The 24,740-nt window shown below is 55.4% G+C and overlaps 1 protein-coding gene across 1 annotated transcript in view; it reads right to left on the reverse strand.

Annotated features, from left to right (window-relative positions):
* Nucleotides 1–24,740, reverse strand: part of Cdh22 (cadherin 22) — a 65,814-nt gene that overhangs the window by 32,584 nt on the left and 8,490 nt on the right. Inside the window, exons 2-4 of the mRNA XM_042694702.1 lie at nucleotides 23,187–23,481; nucleotides 9,907–10,026; nucleotides 1,207–1,374 (exon numbers count right to left, since the gene is read on the reverse strand). Coding sequence (XP_042550636.1) covers nucleotides 1,207–1,374; nucleotides 9,907–10,026; nucleotides 23,187–23,481 — 583 coding nt within the window. The remainder of the gene's footprint in view (nucleotides 1–1,206; nucleotides 1,375–9,906; nucleotides 10,027–23,186; nucleotides 23,482–24,740) is intronic.

Here is a 24,740-nt window from a genome sequence, read left to right on the forward strand (position 1 = left end):
CAGCTTCTGGCTTCCCTATAGTTGGGCCTAGAGGGCCTGGAGATGCCTGGAAGGTGCAGACCTCCACCCTCAGACTCAGAAGGGAAAAGAGACATTTGTCCCCAGACTCAGTTTCCCCAGGATCAACCACCAGTGACCTTTTGCCTGGGGGTGGCAGCTGCTTGGCTCCCACCACAACCCCAGGGCCCCATCTCCAGCACCTGCCTTCGGCAGGCTTGGGCTGGGTGGCACGGCCAAGAGCCAGAGAGACAGGCGGGGTGGGAGGGCAGACTGTGCAGGTGGGCTTGCCTCTGAGGGGAGCAGGGGAGGGGCAGAGGGGACTGCGCTCCCCGGAGGCTTGGAAAGTCAGTTTGGAGACTGGCGCTGGGTGGCTCACGCCTGGAAGCCTAGCTACCGAGGAGGCTGAGGTGTGAGGATCACAATATGAAGCCAGCCCAGGGAAGCAAAGTCTGTGAGACTCTTACCTTCCATTAACAAGCCAAAAACCAAGCAAGAGGTGGAGCTGTGGCTCAAGTGGTAGAGTGCCAATCTTGAGTGGAAAAACCAAGTGACAAGCACCAGGCCCTGTGTTCAAGCCTCAGTACTTGCACAGGGGGGAGTGCACACAGGTGAGCCCAGGCTGGGGCTTCCCGTGCAGGGCGCAGGGTGCATGGTTTGAGGGAGGGCAGGGGGGTGGAGATGCTGGGGGGGGATGGGCAGGTGGGTGGAGATGCTGGGGGGGATGGGCAGGGGGGTGGAGGTGGGCAGGTGGGTGGAGATGCTGGGGTGGTGGATGGGCAGGTGGGTGGAGATGCTGGGGTGGAGGTGGGCAGGTGGGTGGAGATGCTGGGGTGGTGGATGGGCAGGTAGGTGGAGATGCTGGGGGGGATGGGCAGGTGGGTGGAGATGCTGGGGTGGTGGATGGGCAGGTAGGTGGAGATGCTGGGGGGGATGGGCAGGTGGGTGGAGATGCTAGGGTGGAGGTGGGCAGGTGGGTGGAGATGCTGTGGAGGGGGATGGGCAGGTAGGTGGAGATGCTGGGGGGGATGGGCAGGTGGGTGAAGATGCTGGGGAGGGGGGATGGGCAGGGGGGTGGAGATGCTGGGGGGGGATGGGCAGGTGGGTGGAGATTGGGGGCTCTAGATGGGGATCCTGAGGTGGGTGGGGCCCATGGGGCGGGAAGGCCGGCAGGTGCAGGCCGGCTGGCTCGGTGGAGGCCTCACTCACTCTGGGGGAAGCGGGGCGGATTGTCGTTGACGTCGGTGACCACAATGGTGACGGTGGTGGAGCCCGAGAGGCCGCCCAGCTGGCCCGCCATGTCTGTGGCCTGGATCACCACCTCGTAGCGCTCCTGGCTCTCGCGGTCCAGGTCCGGCACGGCGGTGCGGATCACGCCTGCGGGCGAGTGGGGGGAGTGGGTGAGCCTGGCCGACCTGCAGCTCAGGGGGGATGCTTGGGGTTCCGGGGAGAACTCAGGGTCACGGGGACCACTGCATACCCGCTCATGCTCAGGCTGCACACTCTACACACACACACACACACACACACACCTCTACATAGCGACAGACCCACACCCAACACATACATACACACCCTCAAACACGCTTGCACACAAACACAACACCAACACACAACAACAGATTGTTCTGTTTCCTAAGAAGAGGCCCGTGGAGCTGGGTGCTGGTGGCTCACACCTGTAATCCTAGCTACTCAAGAGGCTGAGATCTGAGGATCACATTTCCAAGCCACCACAGGCAGGCAAGTCTGTGAGACTCTTTTCTCCAATTAACCACTAGAAAACCGGGCAGCAGTGGGGTGGGTATTACCCAAGCCACTCCAGGCAAATCTCGTGGTCTCATTTCCCCTGCACATCAGGTGGACATGGGTGGACCACGTGTAAGAATGCATGCAAAGTCACGAGTGAATCCACACCCTTATTCACTTGCATCTTCTCCGAGGATTCCCAGTGCAAGGGTCTACATTCTCTCCTTTGGCCAGGCGCCAGCGATGGGCTGGGCAGACAATCCCCAGGCCACTCCCTGAGTGGGGACAGCTGCAGAAGTGAGAGGCCGCTGCAGAGGGAAGGCCAGGCTTCTTGCCGTCCCCCTCCCCCAGCCAAGAGAACAGACCCAGGGGGTGGAGAGGGTTGATGAGGCATTCGGAGCCTCTGCCCACACCCCTGCAACCTGCCCTGCACAGGTGGTGGCAGGCAGAGCCTAGGGCCTGCGCACCAGGTGAAGCCACGCACCAGCAGACCTGCGATGCGCCCCATAAAGCCCAGGCTCTGAGGCCTGATGTCCCCAGCCTGTCCCCCAGATTCCAATAAAGGCAATGGACCAAGAGGAATGGTGGTGTGGAGGGTGTGTTGGGGGGGGGGTTAGTGTGTGTGATATTTACAGTATATGGTGTGTGTGTGTAATGGAGAGACTACAGGAAGAAAAAAAGTCAGAGAGGAATACAGAAGAGGCAGGAAGAGAGAGACCAACACGGATGGAGATTTGAAGAGAAAAGGAGAGTAGGAGAGGGAGGGACAAAGCTCAACAGTACCTAGATGGCTGGAGGTGAGCGGGGGGGGGGGGGGGGGGGGGGGAGAGAGGGAGGGCAGGGCTCACCAGGCTGGCGAGCCGGCCCCTGCGCGCAAGGGCAGGGACACAAGCGGAGGTTCATTGGGTCCTTCCTGTGCACTCTGCTGCAGGCCACTTTGGGTCCAGAGCCACCCTGAATGAAGTGGTCCTGTGGTCGCATTGGAAACCACTGTGCTGTGGGCTTGGCCACCAGAAGCCTCGCAGAAGCCCCAGCTCAGTGGGGATTCGAGAACAAACAAGGCTCTGCCCTTGCAGAAGAGTGAGGGCCTCTGTGGCTACCCCCCACTCTGCCGTGAAGTCTCCATCCCTTCTACCTCTGGAGGGTCTGGGGACATTAAGCTCTTCTCTGTTGGAGAGTGGTTGTGCCATCTCTCAGGAATCATCTCTGGCTGTCAATGAGGTGGGACTCAAGAGGCCCTTCTACCTGACCTGGGTCACTTGTTGTGGGTAGCTATGGTGATAACTTCCAACAGGACAGGTGTTCAGCGGCTGCAACCTTGGAGCATTCCTTTCCATACTGACTCTGGCCCTGGGATGTGCCTTGTTTGGGCTGACTGGACATCGAGCAGCCATGACCAAAGCAAAGGCTGGACAAGCCCTCCTATTCCGGGGCTTGATCTTCTGGAATCCTGAGACCCTCCCCCCCCGCCCCCCAGGAGGAGAGGCCACAGAGAGGCAGGCCTGGTCACACCAGCTGTCCCTGGATGAGTCAGCACCCCCAAGCAATGCCCACAGAATCACTGCCCAGCCAAGCCCACAGCATTGTCACCATAATAGACTGTTGTTGGGCTAAGCCACTAAATTTGCAGTGGTTTGTTATGTAGCCATTGATAAGTGACACAGAAATCCAGTTGGCTGAGCTGTTCCTCTCTTGGTTCTATCTGGGCACGCTCGTGCGGCTGCATTTAACTAGAAGATCAAGGGGGCCTGGAAGGTCCGAGATGGCCTCATCCACATGCCTGGCAGCTGGCCTCTTGCATTGCTTGCAGGCTGGTCTTACTACATGCAAATCCAGGACAGCACAAGTGAAAGCTGCCAAGCCCTTTAAGGCCTAATCTCAAATTTGCAGAACATTATTCTGCTACATTCTATAGGCCAAAGTGAACCACAGTCCAACCCTGATTCAAGAGGAGGGGGAAGGAATACTACCTCTCCCTCTCCTTCTTCCTCTTTCCCTTCCCCTCCCCTCTCTCCCCACCCTGTCCTGAGGCTTGAATTCAGGGCCTGGGTCCTGTCTCTGAGCCTCTTTGTGTTCAAGGCTAGCACTCTACCACTTGAGCCACAGCACCACTTCCGGGTTTCTGCATAGTTTATTTGAGATAAGAATCTCATGAACTTTCTGCACTGGCTGGCTTGGAACTGGGATCCTCAGATCTCAGCCTCCTGAGCAGCTAGTATTACAGGCGTGAGCCACCGATGCCCAGCTAACACCGCCTCTTTCTGGGAGAAGCAAAACCACACCACAGTTGGCACTCTGTATCTTAAGTATACTTGCTCTGATTCAACCAAGGGCAGACTGCAAACATTCAGGAAAAAGACTGAAGGCATGGCTCAAGTGGTAGAGCACTGCCTGGCATGCACAAAGCCCTGAGCTCCCAACCCCAGTATTTAAAATAAAAAGAAAGAAAGAAAAAAAAGCATCTGAACTGAGCATGTGTAGATTTCTTTTCTTGTCGTTATTCCCTGAAAGACAGAGTGTAACAACTATTTATATAACGTTTACTTTACACTAGGTATTATAAGTAATCTGAAAATGATTTAACATATACGCAAGGATGTGTGTAATTATGTGCAAATACGCCGTTTTATCTACAAGGCCTGAGCATCCACGATTTCTGTCTGCAGGGGTTTTGGAAACAGCCTCCACAGTTAGCTAGAGGCAGGGTAGGAAAAGGCTGCCACAGGGGAGGAAAATCGGTGACACGTTCTCCCCTCCGTCCCCTTCCTCATTCTATTGCCTGGTGCCAGAAAAACATGGTAGATGCTATTGCACTCCTGGGGGGGGGGGGGTGGATGTGAGGTACAAGTCTATGGAGTTGTTCTTCAAACAGTTGCAAATTCATTCATTCATGCATGCATTCATTGTGCACAGAGGGCCCCTGGTGTTTCAAGAATCACGTGTGAGCAGGGGGAGAAGTCAGGAAGATACAGGTTCTGGATCTTCTCCGTTTCCACGCCACCTCACCATGGGCAAGGCCTGGAGTCTTCCTGAGCCTCTGTTTCCCATTCTCTAAAGTGGGGTCACCCACTTGGGGAGGGGCTATTGAGGAGTTCGATGAGATAAAACATCCAGCATCCAGCACCGGGTGTCACATCTGGGAGACAGCTTGTTGACCTCCTTCTTCAAGCTGAGTTGGACACGCCCATCAACAAGTCCCACAGTCAGGTGGGGCATTGGGGGAGGAAGGGGGAGGAGTCACTCTGTTCTCCTTCCCCCAGAGGATCTAAAGGGCCTTGGCACAAAATGTCCAAACGGCATTTGGACTGTCTGGTTGGCTCGGTGCAGTGGCCTATTTGTTTCTGGCTTCTCTGTTGGAACAAAAGCTCTGTGAGGGCAGTAGCCAAGTCCAACTCGTGGTCACCTTCCCCTCAGGATCGAGCAAGTGCTCCACAAAATGTCAGCTTCCTCCTTTCCTGCTCTAAAGGGTATCTCTGACCCAGTGGAGAATTTTCAGCGGTGATCTTGAAGCCTCTGTGTCTTTCTGCTCCTTCAAGGGTGGTGGTAGGCTGGGGCTGGTAATTACAACCTGGCCACGGCCCCCTGCAGCCTTGACTTCACCCAGTGCCTCCCAGGCCCAGCTGTTATCCTTGCTGCCCACCTCCGAATCTGACGGGAGGGGCCCTGGAGCCTGGGTGACACCTCATTAGCCAGCAAATGCCATCCCTGTCTCCCCTGTGGGGGGGGGGGGGCTTGCTGGCAGGCCTGGCCTTTAAAACACACGAGTTAATTCCTCCTCTGGCACTGGGGCCCCACATCGGCCCGCCCCCTCCCTTCCTCACGCCTTCCTCCCCGGTCTCCGTGCGGCTCGGCTCCCTGCTCTCTGCACAGTGAGAACAGACTGTACCTCTAGCAGCTGCTAAATATAGACCCGCAGCAGCGGAATATTCCTAGCTGGGGAATGGAGCTGGAGCTGGGAATGGTACCAGGGTGGCTCTGGCGAGGGGAGGGAAAATCAGCCTCTTCTTGGGAAATGTCAAGGAAGGATCCTTTTCCATCCAGAAGTTGAGGGCCCGAGAACGCAGACCCCCATGTGAACCCCTTCATCGCCTTGTGTGGTGCCTGGGAGGGGTTCCTCCTCTTCAGGGCTCTAGGGCTGTCTGCATGTCCTCTTGGCCTCTGTAGGAGCTGGATGCCTTCTTGGCTCTCCGCGAGTCTGATCTCTATCTTCCCACCCTTGCCACCTCCCAAGACCCAATCCTGGCCCTTCCGTTCTGCATTCCTTCTTTTCTGCTCCTTCTTCTCTTCTTCTCCTTGTCCACTCCAAAGTCCCTGTCTCACCTGCCTGGATAGGTGAAAATCTCATCATCGCCACCCTTGTCTTCCCCTTATACCAAGTTCAGGGCTAAGCATTACACACTTCGTGCTCCCTTTGCCTGTGTGGCCTTCCCCAGACATCCCCGTGGCTCATGGCCTCACTTCATTTGGGACCCAAGGTCACCTCCCCAGAAAAGCCTGCCCTGATTTTTTAATCCAAGTCTCTCCTTCATTCCATTTTACACGTCTTCTTGGCATGCACTACTACTTGGCGCAATGCTTTGATTTGGCATATTTTTATATGCTTATTTTCTGCATCCCTTTCTTTAATAAGAACTGACAGGGGCATACTAGAACGTGTCTGTGCTATCTTCCCAGTGTCTAGAACACAGCCAGCAACACTGCAGGTGCTCAATTAGTAGCTGAATGAATGAACTCTCCTTGTGCACATTAAAGGCCATTCTTAGCTGGGCATGGTTGGCTCACACCAACTACTCAGGAGGCTGAGATCTAAGGATTACAGTTCAAAGCCAGCCCAGGCAGGCAAATCTGTGGGAATCTTATCTCCAATTAAGCACCAAAAAGCCAGAAGTAGAGGTGTGCCTCAAGTGATAAAGTGCCAGCTTGAGCAAAAAAAAAAAAAAAAAAAAAGCTAAGGGATAGCACCCAGGTCCTGAGTTCAAACACCAGTACACACACACACACTATTCATTGCCCAGCTGGAAGTTCTAGACGTTTCCTTTGCTTCTCTCCTCTCATTATAGCGTGGAGCCCCTTCTCTGACGCTCAGCTTCTAGATAGCTTTTATAACCTACCCTTCTCCCCCTGTTTCGGTGGGAGGTTGCTGCAATGATGACTCTACAGGACTAGGCTGAGGGAAGAATCAGGGCTTCTAACTTTGAGGCCCCTGGTCTGCATTATTTGCTACTGCAGAAACCCATTGTTACCCCTCTCCTTTCTCCTCAGTCTCCACACACTCATTCCTGATTCTATATCATCCATGGCCTTTTAACTACACAGGCAGTTAAGGAGTCCAAATGGATGTTGAGAAAGGGTGCAGGTTTAGGGTTTTGTCCTCGGGGCTCCGTGCTGGCCACTCCGAGCTCCACAACCTCTGGTCTCCAATTCCTGTCTCCAAGCCAAGCCTATAGCAGCTGCCCCAGGGATCTTGTTAAAATGAAAACCTGTGCATGTCACTTCCCTGCTTAGAAGCCATCAATGAACGCGCCGTGTTGGCAAGGGGCGGGGAGCGGGGTGAGAGGGGGGAGCAAACACTCACCCGAAGCTCACAGGGGTGGAATCCGGTACCTTTCAGCATCGTCTATCCAGACTCCAAAAGCACAAGCTCTGTGACCCAGCATTTCCATTCTTGAAAATTACCCCGCAGACTTCCACTAGCACAAAATGATGTATGCACGAGGCTATTCACTGTAGCGTGGTTCATTTTAGCACAAAGATTGGAACCAGCCTAAGTGTCCATCAGTAGGGGACTGGTGAAATACATTTTAGTGTATCCATAACAGGTATTAAGTAAAAGGATGAGAAAAGTCTTGCTGAATTGATACAGAATAATCTTCCAGATGTATTGTTAAGGAAAGGGGTGGGGGAAAAGCCAGGTATGTATATAGTGTGTGTTTATAGCTACCATTTCTGTGAAAAAAATAAAATACATGTGCCTGATTTTCTTGTACATGCAGAGAACTGCTCTGGAAAGATCCACAGGGAAATTAACGTTGGTTGCCGTGGGGACACAGCCTGGGTGGCTTGCAGACTGGATGGTGGGGTGGGGGATGAAGGGGAGAGGGGAAAAATAACTACTAATACTCTAATGCTAATATTCTAACACTAATACACTAATACTCATTTGAACTTTTTTGAATTTGGAACCTTGGAATGTACTATTCCTTAAAAAGAAAAAAGGAATGACTACATATTTTTTTCAAACAAATAAGTTCCCAGGACCTCACAGGATGCATGCACACCAGGGGGCATCTCTGGGGCTACACTACTCCTGGGGTTGTGTGTGTGTGTGTGTGTGTGTGTGTGGTGGGGGGATGCTTTCTCTTAACATTTCTTTCATGTTTGAATGTTTTCTAAAATGTATTATTTTTTGCAAGGAGGTGAAATGAATGAAAAAGTCATGTGCAAGAGAACACACTTATAATTGCAGATAGACGGACAGCCTCCCACTTCCTTCCCAAAGAAAACAAACACACAAACCCAGCCCATCCACACTCTTCTCCCTCACCCTTGGGCTAAACCCTGACCTCCCGGCATGTCCATGCCAGCCCAGCCTGGCCCTGCTGGCCCCCCGTCATCTTCCATGCACCCACTTCCCTTCATGCTGCAGGCATTTCTCTACCCTCAGGCCGTTTCAGCCTGAGCCGTGCCCTCTGATGGGGATGCCTGTCTCTGAAATCCCTGTCTGGCCAACACTGGTGGGCTGAGGTTTGAACTCAAGCCCCTTTGCACTTACTAGTTCAGTGCTCTGCCACATGATCTACATCCCTAGCTCTTGATTTTTCTTTTTAGTTGTTGGTCATGGGGCTTGAACTCAGGGCCTGGGCACTGTCCTTCAGCTCTTTTGCTCAAGGATAGCACTCTATCGCTTTGAGTCACAGTGTCACATCCGGTTTTCTGGTGGATAGTTGGCGGTGTGAGTCTCATGGACGAAATTTCCTGCCCGGGCTGGCTTTGAACCACAATCCTCAGCTCTCAGTCTCCTGAGTAGTTAGGATGACAGGTGTGAGCCACCAGCGCCTGGCTACCAGCTTATTCTTTACAGATGCCTGCTGAGGCCTCCAGAAAGAAAGCATTACATCCTAATTACCCAGGTGAATGCCTGCCCTGGTTCCCATGGTCCTGTGAGCTTCATGACGGCATTTAAAAAATAATAATAATGTTCTGTGGTGTCTGGTGTCTCCTCTTCATCCTGTCTCTGCAGCAATGAGAGCCAGCTGGAGCCAGTAGCGCGCTCAGCTGTGTGACCCCCAATGAGTCACCCCATCTCTCTGAGCTTCCGTCTCTTCATTCTACGTTCTGGCGCTCTCCCAAGGGGCTCCTCAGAGTAGGCAGGCTCTAACCTCAGAGTGAGTGAAGTGGGGTGGGTGAGGGCTGCGCCGCTGTTTGAGGGTGGTTATGTGTGTAGGTGTGGGGCTTAAGCAAAGAATGGTTCCTAAGTGTCCATTTTCTATCAGAGCCTTAAAAACATCCATGCAAGGACAGCTTTCTAACTTGCTGGAAAGGTGCACACCCCAAACTGAAACTCTTGACCCACAAGCATGGCAGGCCTGCCTAAGTTGAGTGCCAAGGACAAAGGAGTTATTAGTTCAGAGTTCTGAGGACCTTACAGAGCTGCTGCCTTCTGCCTCCTTTGGCTTTCTGCTGGTCTTACAGGGGCACCTTTACATCTCTTTTGGTTGTTGTTGTTGTTGATTGTGCGGCTTGAACTCGGAGCCTGGGCTCTGTCCCTGAGCTCTTTTGCTCAAGGTTGGCACTCTACCACTTTGTGTCACAGCCCCACTTCTGGTTTTCTGGTGGTTTATTGGAGGTAAGAGTCTCACAAGACTTTCCTGCCCGGGCTGGCTTCGAACCGTGGTCCTCAGATCTCAGCCTCCTGAGTAGCTAGGATTACAGGTGTGAGCCATCGGTACCCAGCTCATTTATTTCTTTATTTTCCCTTCTTCAGTCTTCCCTCTTCCTGCCCGCCCCCCACTCCCTCCCCGCGACCCTAGGGTCTCCTGGAGCCCAAGATGACTGCTTGGCGCTAGACCTCGTGTGGCCCCGCCCACTCCGAGGGTCCCGCCACGTCATTGGCTCAGCCAATGGAGCATCACCCGAGGCCCCGCCCCGGGCCCCGCCCCTCACCGGTCTTGGGGTCCACGGTGAAGTGGTGCTCGCCGTCCAGCACGCTGTACACCAGGCGGGCGCTGCTGCCGTAGGTGGGGTCGTCCGCATCCGAGGCTATCACCTGCATCACTGACGTGCCTGGGCCCGGGGGACCAAGCGGGACAGTGGTCATCTGGAGCTCGGAGCTCCGTCCTCCGCACCCGGGGGAAACCTGGACCCGGGACGGTGGAGGCCCCGCGGCTCCACGCCCCCCCCCCCCCCCCCCCCCGGCCCCAGCCTGTTTCCTGACCCGGCCCCTGCGAGGACTCGGGTGCACATCTCTCGCGGGGCTTCCCGGCTGTGGGGCTCTCTGGCAAGGAAAGGCAGTGGCTCTGCACCTTGCTTTCCTCTTCTGTCCGATGGGGATGGTTCTAGTCCTCGGTCAGCGGAGTGAGGGACATGAGCAGAGGGGGGGATGGCAGCCATCCCGAGCAAGTTCAGGTCAGAGTGAGTGGCCTGGCTGGAAAGCCCACAGGACCCTCCCCGCTCCAGCCCCTCTGTGGCAGAAGGGACAGCTAGAGGGCCGCGTCCATCCCGGCTCAGGGTGGAGGCAGTGCCCGGCTTTGCCTCTGAAAAGTAGTTGGCTGTGGGCCCGGGTTCCTGCTCACCCCTCCTCCTGGTGCCCAGACAGCCCCCCTCTGGGCACGCGCACGCACGGGCATACACACACACACACACACACACACACACACTTCTCATGCACTGCACGTAGGCTGCCGGGGAGAGTATAAATTGGATAAAAGTCCATCAAACAGCGGCAATTAAGTTATTGATTTTCGACGCTGCCTCATTAAACCGGGAGCTTCTCTCGGCCTGTCCCAGAGATGGCTCTAATTTGACATCATGTTCAATTTGACGAAAGCAGGGCTTGGGACGTGAGGCTGGCCTGAGTGGGGGAGGGATCTGGTGGAGGGGCCGGCAGAGCCTTATGGGCCACCCAAATCTTTCCAGACAGAAAAGGGAGGTGGACGATCCAGAGAGCTCAGGGTATGACCCAAAGGAGGAGAGGGAGACCCTTGCTTCCGGGAGGTGCCCTCTGCTGGGTGCCCTCCCAGGGCTGGGCTGGAATTGTCGGGGCTCACAGAACAGCTTGCTGGGAGGTGAGGCCAGTTCACTGCGTGGCTAATGAGTGAGTGTGGAAGTGCTACTGCAGCAGTTCTGCTAAGCCCAGCCCACCGCCCGCCTCTCCCGCCTCCAGCCTGGGGCTCTCCATCATTCCAGACAGACACATGTATTTATTTTTTCACTCCTTTGCATTCCTCATTTTCCTCTCTGGGTCCCCCTCCCAGCCGGAACCTCCTAGGCTGGCCCTGCAATGCGCCTCTCTGGCAGCTCCAGCTCCTCGGCTGGAGTCAGAAGCTAGAAGAGGGGGAGCAGGCCCCCTCCCCCGTGTTGCTGGCACCCAGGGACTTCTGCTCAGGGCCCAGGGAACAGCCCCAGCTGCCCCCACGGCTGCACAAAGAAGGGAAAGGCAGGAACTTTGTTGAGCTTCCACTGTGTATGGGAGTCACTGGCTCTTAAATCCATCCATTCAAGGCAGGCTCCAGTCACAGTTGTAATTCTAGCTACCCAGGAGGCTGAGATCTGAGGATCATAGTTTGAAGAAAACCTGGGTAGTGACGTTCATGAGTCTCTTATCTCCAATTAACCACCAGAAAGCTGGAAGTGGCAAGTGAGAGCACTAGCCTTGAGCAAAAAAAAAAAAAAGGCTAAGGGATAGTGGCTGACACATACACACACAGACACAGACACACACAGACACACAGACACACACACAGACACACACAGACACACACACACACACACACACACACACACACACACACACAATCCTCTCTACTCCAGAAACATCTCAGGAATGCCAAGTGGCTTCTCTAATATTCCAGATGAGGGAGAGACTTAGCTGAGGACATGGCAGGATTTGAACCCAGGTCTGCAATGCCAATGCTGACAAAGCGCTTTGGGGGTTCCACTGTCCACACAGGCAACAGCCACTTTGAAGGTGGCCTGGTGTAGGGAGTCACAAGCACTGTGGCTTATTAGAGACTTGACCTTGGGCACATCACAGAGCCCCTCTGTGCCTCGGCCTCTTCATTTGAGAAATGAAGGTGACAGTGCTACCGAGATCCTGAGATGGCCTGGAGAATTCAAATAGATTTCTGCATTCAGCACCAAGGACAGCGCCTGGCCCTCTCTAAGAACCCAATAAGCGCAGGTGGCTGTTGTCTCCGGTGGCAGCGCGTGCTTGTCTGTCACGGCACGGCAAGGCACGGTGTCTCGCTCACAGGGCTTGGCGAGAGAAACTACACAAGGCGTCAGGCTCACAATGGCACCGAGAATAAACGGCGACAGTTGTAACTGCGATGAGGAAGCCAGTGTCTCCCCCTTGCTGATTTCCTCCCTCCCTCCCCTGCATTTGCAAGTCACAGTGCTGGGCTGAGTGACTCCCTTGGGACATGGCTAAGCCCCAACCACCCCCCTCCTCTCTCCCTGGCTGCATCCCAGGGACTCCCTCAGGGATGCTGGAGTCATCTCCCCAATCCGGGATTCTTTATTGCAGCCATTACAGTTAATGCCCACACGTGGGGCCGGCATAGGGTTGTAGGGTGGCCCTGCCACACACCCCTCCCATCTGCTCCAGCCACAGCAGCTCCCCAGAACCGGAAGACAAAGGGGTGTCAGGTTTGTGGTGGTTCTAAGGCCACCTTTCAGGTCAGCTTTGGGAGGTTTAGCAGTTGACAAAGTTACAATGTGCTATATCTCCCATGCCCATTTGGACCGCACAGTAACTCTGACACATTGGGGGGTGTCACACTTTACAGTGTTGGTGTAAACACCCTCATGATGGTCCAATTTCAAGCCACCGATGTGCTACTGGCTGGCCCACAAGACTTTCAAAATCAATATGTGACTCTTGCAAGCTGAAAGCCATGACTATATATTACTGTCCAATAATAATGATAAGCACAGATTATACTTATCGAATAACTACTTTGTGCTAGACACAATGATGTAAGCCCTTTACATGTATTATCTTGTGGAATTTACCCAAGAAAGGCTTGCAATAAGCCCTAATAAGATTTCTACTTAACGGCTGGGCACAGTGGCTCATGTCTATAATCCCAGCTACTTGAGAGGCAGAAGCCCACAGGATTGAGGCCAGCCTAGGCTAAAGGTTATCAAGACCCCATGTCAGTCCACAGTTGGATGTGGTGGCCCATGTCTGGCATCTCAGCAATTTGGGAAGCACAAATATAGCCGAATCAAATTCAGGCCAGGCTGATAAATCTGAGGCTCCATCCAAAACAATTACTAACGCAAAAAGGACTGGGGATGTGGCTCCAGTGGGAGAGCACCAATCTAGTAAGTACAAGGCCTCGGAGTTCAAACACCAGTACCATCACACAGAGCTGGGTCAAATAGTGAACACCTTTGCGCCTCACTTCCCTCTTGGGAACCTGTGAGAACTCAAATTATAGATGGCCGAGTTCAGCACCAAGGGCAGAGCCTTGGCTAAGTGCCCAGGTTCAAAGCCAGACTTGCCACAGTCGCGCTGTAAGAAGTAGGGTTCTCTGTGCTTCCGTGCAGCACTTCTGCAGTCCAGACCGGCGTGGGCAGTGCTGGTTCCCTCACTCTGAGGGAACACTCCTGGGGCCCCAGGGCCTCCCTGGGGGAGGTTACATTTGCAAAGGCTGCTCCTGGGAGAGCAGGAAAACCAGTGCTGCTCCACCTGGTCCTGTGGCATGGGTCTCCTGGGAGCTTTAAAATGAAACAGCTGCTGAGCCCCGTCCCAGGCCAATTAAACAGGACTCATGGGATGGAGCCCAGGCAAGGGAGCTTATTTAAGCTCTAGTGAGTCTGGCACATCTTCAGGGCTAGGAACACATGCCTGGCCCTGGCCCCCTGGGAAATGGACGAGGAAACTGAGTTGTGGGGCAGGGTGGGGGTGGGGGGTGCTCAAGGACTTTCCAAAGTCATATCATCAGGAAAAAGTAGGGAAAGATTCTGACCTGAGGTCACACCAGGAGACAGTAAGTACACCGCATGCCACTGGACTCCAGAGCTCCTTCCAGCAGTCTCCTGAGAGGAGATGTCCCTCCCCTTCCAAGGTGGGCTTTAAGATCCTAGTCCTAAAGCCAGCTGCAATCCCAGCTACGCAGGAGGCACAAAGAGGAGGACTGTGATCTGAAGCCCAGTCTAGGCAAAAACTTGAGACTCCATCTAAAAATAACTGAAATAAAAGGGTGGGGGATGGCTCAAATGGCAGAGCATCTGTCTAGCAAGCTTAGGACCCTCAGTTCCAACATCACTGACTGTACTACAAAAAGGAAAAGGAAAAAGTCCTACCACATCCATCCTCACCCTGTACCATCAGTGAAGTCTTCCCACCTGTCTGGCCTTCAGGAAGGAGTATTTGAGTGGCCCACTATGAGTCTCTGAGACACTATGAAGATTACCCAGTTTAAGAGGCAGTTGATGGCTGGAGGCATGGTTCAAGTGGTAGAGCGCCTGTCTAGTAAGTGCGAAAATTGGAATTCAACTCTAGTCCCACCAAAACCAAGAGCAAGTCCTGGGCCCTTGGGTGTGTGGTGGATATACAAGGGGGTTTACTGCTTCCCTTCTCTGTATACTCAGGAGGCTCTTGGGGTGCATCCTTGGCCTGCATTCCCCTGGGCACCAGCAGCAGAGGCAGCGGCTCCTCTACTCCCCTCATCTCCCGTGGAGCTGCCCAGCTCTGACACACCTTAACCTGGAGCAGAACTGGACCCGGTGTCCTGGCTTGTCTCCAAACACGAGTTCTTTGCCAGGTACACCTGAGGCCACAGGTGGGTCCGCCTTCAGCATGGGCGGAGCTCCATGATGATGATGATGATGATGATGACGACGATGATGGTGGTGATAGTGACAGACTCTCATTCTAGCCTGTGCTGGCTGCAGGAACACCCCCAGCAGATGGGGTTTGGTCTATTCTTCTGGTAAACGGAGATAACGCTTTATCTCCTCTGCTCCCCAAGATGTGGAAGACCCCCGAATGAGAGGAAAGGGATGAAACCCATCGGAAAGAACACAGCCTTCCTCCGAGGTGATCAAGGGTCCTTATTATGAAGATGCTGGTAATTATTATCATCCTGCTTCTTCTCTACCTCCTGGCTGCCCCGCTGCGTTCAGGGATACCCTCGACTCACATTTAGCTTCTCAAACATTTATAAAAATAAAAAAATGAGTCCCGCCCCCTGCTGCTGCTGGCGCTGCACAGAGTGCTTTCCATTAAAAATTAAAAACCACTTGTCGAGTCCCTGGGAATGCTCAGAAAACACAGGAAAGACCCCCCCCCCTTCTCAGACTCCTCCTCCTCCCTCCCTCCCCTCAGCTTCCTCTTCAATCATCACTTATATATGGCTGCTGGGCTGGGCTTGACCTCGCTTCCGGCTGCCCTGCCAGGTAGGGGGGCCTAATGTAGATGGATGACCCACAGGGGATGCCGGATGTGCCTGCCAGGAGGTGGCAGGGCCAGAGACGGGTGCCGGGCTGTGACACAGAGGGGCGAGGTGGGAAAGCAGAGTGGCCTAGGGTAGAATGTGGGGGGGAAAGGGGGAGGTGGAGTCACAGGCTCGGAGAAGATGAACAGAGACACAGATGTCTGAAGTAAGAGGGGACGGTGGGAGTAGAGATGCGGAGCAGAAAGGTGACACCCCAATTCTTCTATCATCCCATGTGGAGCCTGCCGGCTCTCTGCCAGCTCCTCACTTCCACAGCCCCCTGTGATTTAGTCTAGTGGCCTTCTTGCTCGGGACAGCAACCTTCTAAGTACCTGCAGAGCATCCTTCTGTTGGTGACAGAAAGTAAACCTCGTTGCTTATAACTTAGCTCATCACTTACTCAGCACCCACAGAATGCCTGCTACGCACCCCAAGGACAAGAAGGTGGCTCTGCACCCCAGTGCCATGTGGGCACAGGGCCTGGCACCGAGATGGCGCTCATGGCTGGTGAATGGTTTTGTTGATGGGGAGGGGGGAGGAGTGGGCATGTTCTTCCCTGTCCCTAAGGCCAGGGCCTCTGCTCACCCCCCCCCCCCCACCAGAAACTCCTGTCCCATTTATCCCTCCCCGGCCGGGGGAGTGAGAGCCAGTGCTGTTGCTAGGCAAGGAGATATTGCACATATAGATCTTCCTGGACTTTAATTAAAAACATCTTTAGAAGTTGTCTCTGCAGAGGCCAGCGATTGATTCCTGGCTTGGGCCTGCGGGCTGCTCAGCCACACTCTCTGGCTGCTGACGGGACTATCTCCCACGCGGCTGCCGCTCTCTCCCACACGGCACCCATGGGACACAGCCTGCCTTCTGCCACCTTCTCCTTTCCTCTCTGCCATCTCCCCTCCCTCCCCACGTCCTGAACTCAGGACTCAGCCTGCTTTGCCATTTTTTTTTCATTCACCTTCCCCTCCTGTGCCTCAGTTTCTTTAGCTATAAAATAGGGGTGTCTGCAGTTAGCTCAGGGGAGTCCCTTGGGAGGCCAAGTGTGCTCAGGGCTGGGAAAGGGAGTTCGCAGCTGGAAAGTCCTGAGCAAGGATTTGTCTCCCCAAAAGGACACCCTGGAGGCTGAGCCCCATCCCTGGGGCTCCAGTCCCCAGCTCCTGGGTTAGTTCTGGTTCTCCTGCTTTCAATGGGGTGTTTCAGACAAGCCTCTCTACCTCTCATTGCATTTATTTCCTTCTCTGCAAAACGAGGACAGTAATACCTGCCCTGCTCATTCCCCAGGACTGCGGGGATAAAGGGAAATCGCTCTATGAAAGCAGTGTTGGCTGATAGCTATTATTTAGTGAATGTCCCAAGCTGTACTACAAAACAGGCTTTTCCCATCCATTAAAGACGCTGCTCACAAAGGAATGGGACCCACGAGCGTGTGGCGGTGGCGGCGGCAGCAAGTCCCTGTCCATTTCCACAGTCCGTGGAGCCCCAATCCCATGGTCCAGCAATGCCAGTTCTAGGGGCCTCATTGCCACCACATTCTCCCTCCTTCGCTCCAAAGACATCATTAATCCATCATGGCACTCCTTTCAGCTGAGCCTGAGTGCCACTTTCCATCCCACCATGCAGCTCTACAGCCACTACCAATCGATCAGCGCTGGCACAGATAGAAGTGACTCCTGCCCTCTGGGATGGGGGTAGTGCCCTGCTTCCCCTCCAGACCCCGCACAGGGCAGCAGCGTTCACTGACTCAGAACCAGCTACTTTTAAGTTTTCTACTTCAATGGGTCTCTACACCAAGGCCATTGGGGGTGGAGCTAGGGGACTCATCCCTGTAAGCCCTACAGAGCCAGTACACTGGAGGCCTTGTACACCATGGGTGCTAATAAACATGGGTGGATTTAATTCAATTACTTATCTTTAAATCCTTGGCAGTGCCTAGAATAAAGGAGCAGCTAATAAATGTGTACTGAATTAAGTCTCTCATTCCTGTATCCTCAATAGGCCCGAAACAGGGGGTTGTACACAGCTGGCATCAATAAGTGGGGAGATCCCAACAGCTATGGGAGCACTGCCGGAGGAACGCGGTGTCTACCGCCCAGGTCATGACGCCTCTGAATGGTGGTCCAGGCCAGCTCTCCTCCGCTGGCCTCCAGCTCTAACCTCTCTCTCCCGGCTGATGGCCTCCAGAAACGTGTCTCTAGCCCCGTCTCTCTCCAGAGTTCCCAGTAGGTGTATCCAACCTAACACACCCAGGGGGCTACTTGTTCTTTCTTTGTCTTCAAGGAATGTGGTCTTCCTGGAGCTTTCTGCCTCCATCGTGGCGGCGTCATTCCTTCCAGTTCTCTGGTCTCCTGGGCCAGCACTCCTGCATCCCAGGCCCTCCCGGACCCCAATCAACAGCTGGCATCCCCTCTCATCTCCCCGCCTTCCCCGGTGGCCTTCATTCTGCACCACTACCCGTCTCCTCCTCACTCCTCCCCCTCCTCCCCACCTTGCCCAGCGCCATCGCCGGTCAGGCAGCCAGCATCGCCCACCCGGCAGCCAGGGCATCCCTTTAGACCCTGTCTCGCCCAGATTACAACACAAATCCTCCAGGGCTGCCACGGCCTGTGGGATTCTTGAACTAACCGGCCTGCCTTCCTTCCTTCCCTGCCTTCCTTCCTCTCCTTCCCTCCCCTTCCTCCTGCTCTTCCTCCCTCCCTCCCTTCCTCTCTGTCCTTCCCTTCCTTCCTTCATCTCTCCCTCGCTACTCTTCCTTCCTTCCTTTCCTTCCTTCTCTCCCTCCCTCCCTCTCTCCCTCTGTTCCTTTCCCTTCCCTTCTTTCCCTCTCTCTTCCCCCCTCCCTTCCTTCCGCACAGCACTTGGGTTTGAACTCAGGGCTTCATGCTTGCTCATCTGGCACTCTACTCCTTGAGTCATTCCGCCAGACATTGTGCATTGGTTGTTATTTCTCTCCCTAAACCCAGGCCAGCTTGGATACTGTGATCCTCCTATTTGTGCTTTCCTTTGTCATTGGTTGAGATAGTCTCTCAAACTTTTATGGCCTCCCATGGAGCTCTGCCTCCCATGTAGCTAAGATTACAGGCCTGAGCCACCCCTCCTGGCTGCTGGTCTGTCTTCTTAGGTGTTCAGATACTCTTCCCCCTCGTTCACGCCTCTTCACAGTGACCTCCTGGCTAGCCCACAAATGTGACAAGCCCACTGGACCTCAGGGCCTTTGCACTTGCAGTTTCTTGTGCCTGGAACATTCTCTTTCTGGCTGTATAGTTCTCCAAGTGAGATCCACAGTAGGCGGCGTGGCCAGGAGCTCGTAGCTTTCACACCACAGATGCCATCCATCTGCTCATTTACTTCCTCCCTGTCGTCATAGAGGGGCTTCCTAAGGATGCCCGGTGGCTGGAATGGCATGGGGCATAGAGTAGTCACTCAATAAGTATCTGTGGCCTGAATGAACCCCCTCCATTCTCAGAAGGAGGGCAGGGCCAGGCCCAAGGTTGCGTGGGCACGGGGAGGCTGGACCCCCTCCTTAGAAGCTAGCCCCCCCCCCCCCCACTTCCTTCGCCTTTTAAGCTCTGAGTGGTTTAATTTGCGCACTGCTGCCTTTCATGTCCCGAGCCTCGCCCCGGCTCCCTCTGATCTGCCGGCCGCTGGGCCCCACTGCCGCTTGTCCGCACCGCCCTGCCCAGCCTGGATCAGGAGGTTCAGTAATTGTGACTGATTTTCAAAGCAGCCCGGAGTTCCTGCGTGCGCCCGGCTGTCAGATCCGCTTCCCTTTCAAAAAAGTTGCTCAAATGAAATAAACTAATTTAATTTCTGCCTCTTCCCTCTCCCTCTTGGGTTTTCCCGGCTTGTCCAAATTGAGTCACCCGGCCTTCCTTTCTTCTAAGTGTGATGTGGGAGCAGGCGGGCTGGGAGAGGGAGGTGCGGCTGGAACTCGAGCCAGGGCCTCCCACGATCCGTGCGACCTTGGATGAGCCGGGCCCCTCCTGGACCCAGTGTCCCTACCTGTGAAATTTAAGGATCCTTGCACCTCTAACAATCCGGGGGGAAGGAGGGGGGGGACAGGCGGGGGCAGGGGGGAGCCCAGCCGCTGAGCATTCGCAGGCTTCCCAGGGACTGGGTGCATCTTTCCCTCCCTCTTGGCCTGAGTGTTCCCATCTGCTCAGTGGGGACATTGAGACCAGCCCTACACTGGAGCCCCAGGGAGGGACAAGTAGTGATGGACAGGAAGTAAAGGACAGACAGGCCACTGCAGTGGCTGTGGGAGGAACCTGTTCTCCATTGTGAGGTAGTTTTTGTCCTATTGGTACCGGTTCTGAACCGTGAACTCAGGGCCTGGGCCCTGTCCCTGAGTTTTTTCACTCAAGGCTGGTGTTCTACCACATAAGCCACAGCTCTACTTCCGTCTTTTTGGTGGTTAATTGGAGATAAGGGTCTCACGGATTTCCCTGCCCATGCTGGCTATGAACTGTGATCTTCGGATCACAGCTTCCTGAGTAGCTACAATTACAGGCATCAGCCACCAGCGGCATCTGGTGTCACGGACTCCCTCCCAGCTCTGAAGGTGAGCAGCACCTTTCAAAAGCCAAGTTGGAGCTGGGTGCTGTTGGCTCATGCCTGTAGTTCTAGCTATTCCTAGCTACTGAGGAGGCTGAGATCTGAGGATCGTGGCTTGAAGCCAGCCCAGGCAGCAAAGTCTGTGAGACTCAGATCTCCCACAAATGACTCAGAAAAAGGCAGTGCCGTGACTCAAGTGGTAGAGCGCTAGCCTTGAGCAAAAAGAATCTTAGGGACAGAGCCTAGACCCTGAGTTCAAGCCCTAGGACCAGCAAAAATAAAATAAAATGAAAAAAGACAAGTTGGCCCGGGTCCCTCTTGCCTGTTTGCTGCCTGCTTCCCTTGATCCTTTCAGATATGGACTCCATTTCCCCCTTTAGTGACAGCACTCACCACCTTCCTGGTAGTCAGTTTGCAGTAAACGCAGACAAGACCAGGTCTTCTTAGGGCAGAGTTTAAGTGAGGAGTGGGGCTGCAGAGCTGGGCTGGGGGAACGTGGGCCGCCTCTGGCTTCCTGTGTGACCTTTGACGTGGGGCCTGCCTCTCTGAGCCCATTCCTCCATTTGCACAATCAATTTCTGCATTCTTTCTGGATTCGCTCTGTAGTTCCAGGTGCCCTGGCTGCTGACAACCTCCAAATTGATCTCAGCCACCCAGACCTCCCCACCGAACCTGCCCTCCCAGCCACTGCCTGTTCAAAGACCTTCGCTGGACTAGCAAGGAAGGACTTCCAGCCCAGCACGACTGAAACCACACCCCCACTTCCCCTTCATCTCCCCGTCTGCTCCTCCTGCTCAGCAAATGGAACTCATGTAGGTCAAATCTCCACTGTTATCTTAGAGAACTTCCCCCCGCCCCACACCCCCAGCCCATTAGCAAACACTTTCAGCTCTGCTTTCAAATGGTAGCCACAAAGCCAACCTCACCTCCACACCTCCGTGGGTACCACCGAGCTCCAAGTCACCACCACAGCCCATCTTGGCAACTGCCCCAAGCACAATCCAGTCCTGGCCCTGTCCGACCACATCCAGGGAGCAGCTGCACGAAGCTGGCAAAACTTAAGCCAGAAGCCAGGTGTTGGTGGCTCACACCTGTCATCCTAGCTACTCAGGAGGCTGAGATTTGAGGATTGCAGTTCAAAGCCAACCCAGGCAGGAAAGTCCATGACACTCTTATCTCCAATTAAGCACCAGAAAACCAGAAGTGGTGTTGTGGCTCACGTGGTAGAACACCAGCCTTGAGTGAGAAAACTCAGGGACAGGGCCCATACCCAGAGTTCAAGCTCCATGACTGACCAAAAAACAAAACAAAACAAAACAAAAAACTTAAGCCAGATCAGCTCATGCTTCTGAACAGAATCCTCCAGCTTGCTCAGCATAAACAAGCAAAGCCCTGGTTTTGATCATTGCGGTATAATCTGATCACCTTGCTGCTTTTCTTCAACCCCAGGGCCTTTGCACACACTGTTCCCTCTGCCCGAAATGCTCTTCCAGGGCCCATCATCTCATTTCCCTTCATTGCTTTAATGTCACATCCTCACAGTCATTGATTATGTCACTGTCTGCCTGTCTTAGCTAGAGTATATTCTTCACAACCTCAGGGGGGATTGTCTACTATGGCCCCAGTGCTGAGCACATAGTAGGCATTCAACGAACAGGCACTAAATCAATGGATACATGAATACACTCCAGCAGATGCACAGCATGTCACAGGAATAAATGCACAGGTCTTAAATGGCCCCCGTCAAGTTGTGCGTGTGCACACCCATACTCGAATGTGGGCAGCACAGGTTCCCCGAATGCACAGGTGCACCATTCTCCTGGTGCCCTTCATCCAGCCCTACCTGCTGGCCACCTTTCCTCTATCACACTGCACGACGCACACTGCCCACAAGGCATCAGATCAGGGAACCTGGGCAAGCTGACCTGGAGGCCCCTCCCCACAGAACTCTGCCTGGCCTCTACCATGCAGCCCAACAGCTGGAGGTCCAAGAGAGGCAGCTCTGAGCTGGGGCTACAGCGGGTTGCGTTGGGCCTGGTCTAGGACCTATGCTGCTGTTCCTTGTGCCTCTCGGCTGACCTGAACTCAGACATTAGGGCAGAAGGTAGCAGCTTACTGGTCACCCCATGACTGCCAGAGCCCAGGAGCCCAGGATAAGGGGGCCCCAATGTCTAGACAGCTATCTGGGTCCCACGGCCTCTAGTCTCAGAGCGCTGTGGGTGCCCGTGTTCTGAGTGGGCTGTGTCTCGTGTCTTCTGGCAGATGGGTGTTTTCCTTCTCTACTTGTGCAGCTGTGTGCTGCAACGCTGGTTACATACCATGCCCGCAGATGTGCTCCCGACTCTGTGTCTGGGCCTCAGGGTCCCTCAGGGCCCCCCTGGAACCCCCAGCAGTGGGTCTCAAAGAAATGGGGCTTCCTTGAGTGCAGTGAGCAAAGCGGTCTGCGTGGCGATCATGCCTGCTGGTCCAGGCTGAGCACGGGAGTGTCTGCCCGGTGCTCTCCCCGTGCCCAAGCAGGTGGCTGGGCATGCTGATGCTGTGTCCTGTGTGGCTATTATATCCAGGTAGAAGTGGTGGCCAGGTGTGAGGCCCGACCCCATCGAGGCTGGGGCTGGTGTTTAGTTCCTTGTGCCTGGAGACAGAATGGCATCTGAGTGGGAGTGTGTCCCGGGGCAGGTTGAACTTTCTAGAAGGGGCACAGTGGCACCTGTGTGTGTGTGTGTGTGAGATGGTCTGGAGGCTGTCTGTGTGTGAGGTGGTGTCTCTCCATGGCTGTGCACTTGTAGGTGTGTGTGTGACCACGGGAGAAGTGTGTCTCAGTGTCCATGTGTGTGTGGACCTGGCTGAGGTCAAGGGGGTGTGTGGCTGGGCCTGTGTCTGGGGCTACGTCTGGCCTCAGTGGACACCTGGGTTCTGGTCTACCACTACCACCACTTCTCCCCCTCCCCAGGCCTGGGGCAGCACATCTGCCTATTCTGTGGCTCTTGTAGGCTCTTAGCAGAGCTAGGCAGCCCCACGGTGGGGAGAGGAGGGAAGAGGCCCTGCCTCCTCCACCTCAGGCCCCGCCCCTCCTCCACAAGCCCTGCCCCTCCCACCCGCCCCTGCTCTAGGTCCGCCTTCCCTACATCAGGCCCCGCCCCTGCCCACCAGGCCCCGCCTTTCCCGCCCTAGGCCCCGCCCTACCCTTCAGGCCCCGCCTCCTCCACCCGGCCCCGCCCCGGCCCCGCCCACCTGTGGGCGAGAGCTCCGCCACGCTGCCGATGTAGGGGCCGTGCAGGAAGCGCGGCTCGCTGTCGTTGATGTCCTGCACCTTGATGATGAACTCCGACTCGGGCTCCAGCAGCCGGTCGGTGGCGCGGTCTCGAGCCTGGGCCCGCAGCGTGTAGAAGGTTTTCTGCTCCCGGTCCAGGCGCTCCATGGCGTGGATGTCGCCCGTCAGCTCGTCGATCAGGAAGATGGTCCCGGCGCCCTCGCCGGAGATGGTGTACTTGATGGCCCCGTCACCCTCGTCGGAGTCCGAGTGGATCTGGGGAGGCAGGGAGGTTGGCCGGTGGAGGCGAAGGCGGACCCCAGGCCTGCCGAGCCCGGGCTCCACTCTCCCTTCTAGAAAGGTCTCTGGGCCTGTCCCCCTGGCCGCCGCCTCAACACCTCGCCCAGCCTTGCGGGAGGCGCGCAGTGCACCTGGCTGTCCCGGCCACACCCAGCCCAGACGCAGTCTGGGTGAGGGGGGCTTCCGGTCTGCCTCTAACCATGCCAGCGGCTTCCGGTCTGCCTCTAACCATGCCAGCGGCTTCCGGTCTGCCTCTAACCATGCCAGCGGCTTCCGGTCTGCCTCTAACCATGCCAGCGGCTTCCGGCCTGCCTCTAACCATGCCAGCGGCTTCCGGCCTGCCTCTCTAACCATGCCAGCGGCTTCCGGTCTGCCTCTCTAACCATGCCAGCGGCTTCCGGCCTGCCTCTCTAACCATGCCAGCGGCTTCCGGTCTGCCTCTAACCATGCCAGCGGCTTCCGGCCTGCCTCTCTAACCATGCCAGCGGCTTCCGGTCTGCCTCTAACCATGCCAGCGGCTTCCGGCCTGCCTCTCTAACCATGCCAGCGGCTTCCGGTCGGCCTCTAACCATGCCAGCGGCTTCCGGTCTGCCTCTCTAACCATGCCAGCGGCTTCCGGTCTGCCTCTCTAACCATGCCAGCGGCTTCCGGTCTGCCTCTCTAACCGTGCCAGCGGCTTCCGGTCTGCCTCTCTAACCGTGCCAGCGGCTTCCGGCCTGCCTCTAACCGTGCCAGCGGCTTCCGGTCGGCCTCTAACCATGCCAGTGGCTTCCGGTCTGCCTCTAACCATGCCAGCGGCTTCCGGTCTGCCTCTCTAGCCATGCCAGTGGCTTCCGGCCTACCTCTAGCCATGCCAGCGGCTTCCGGCCTGCCTCTAGCCATGCCAGCGGCTTCCGGCCTGCCTCTAGCCATGCCAGCGGCTTCCGGCCTACCTCTCTAGCCATGCCAGCTGCTGGCTCATGGCGGCTCTCTGGGCTCTAGGATCCAGGGATATTCGCGAGGGGGCTCAGGACTTGGGGCAGCGCGTGGGTGAAGAGTGGAAAGGGATGGCGGAGGACAGGGATGCTGTTGTCGCGTGCCTGCCATGCACCAGGCATTGAGCTGAGCCCCCTGCATACGCCTTACACCAAGACTCTTTAAAACAAACCTTCCTTTTCCTACAAGGATGAAGTGGGAGGACGCGCTGGACCATACCAGGAACTGTCTGGCTCCGGAATCTGGGCTGCCTCATTCTG

This window comes from Dipodomys spectabilis, unplaced genomic scaffold (genome assembly GCF_019054845.1).
Source record: "Dipodomys spectabilis isolate Male_0828 unplaced genomic scaffold, ASM1905484v1 ptg000175l, whole genome shotgun sequence".
NCBI lineage: Eukaryota > Metazoa > Chordata > Mammalia > Rodentia > Heteromyidae > Dipodomys > Dipodomys spectabilis.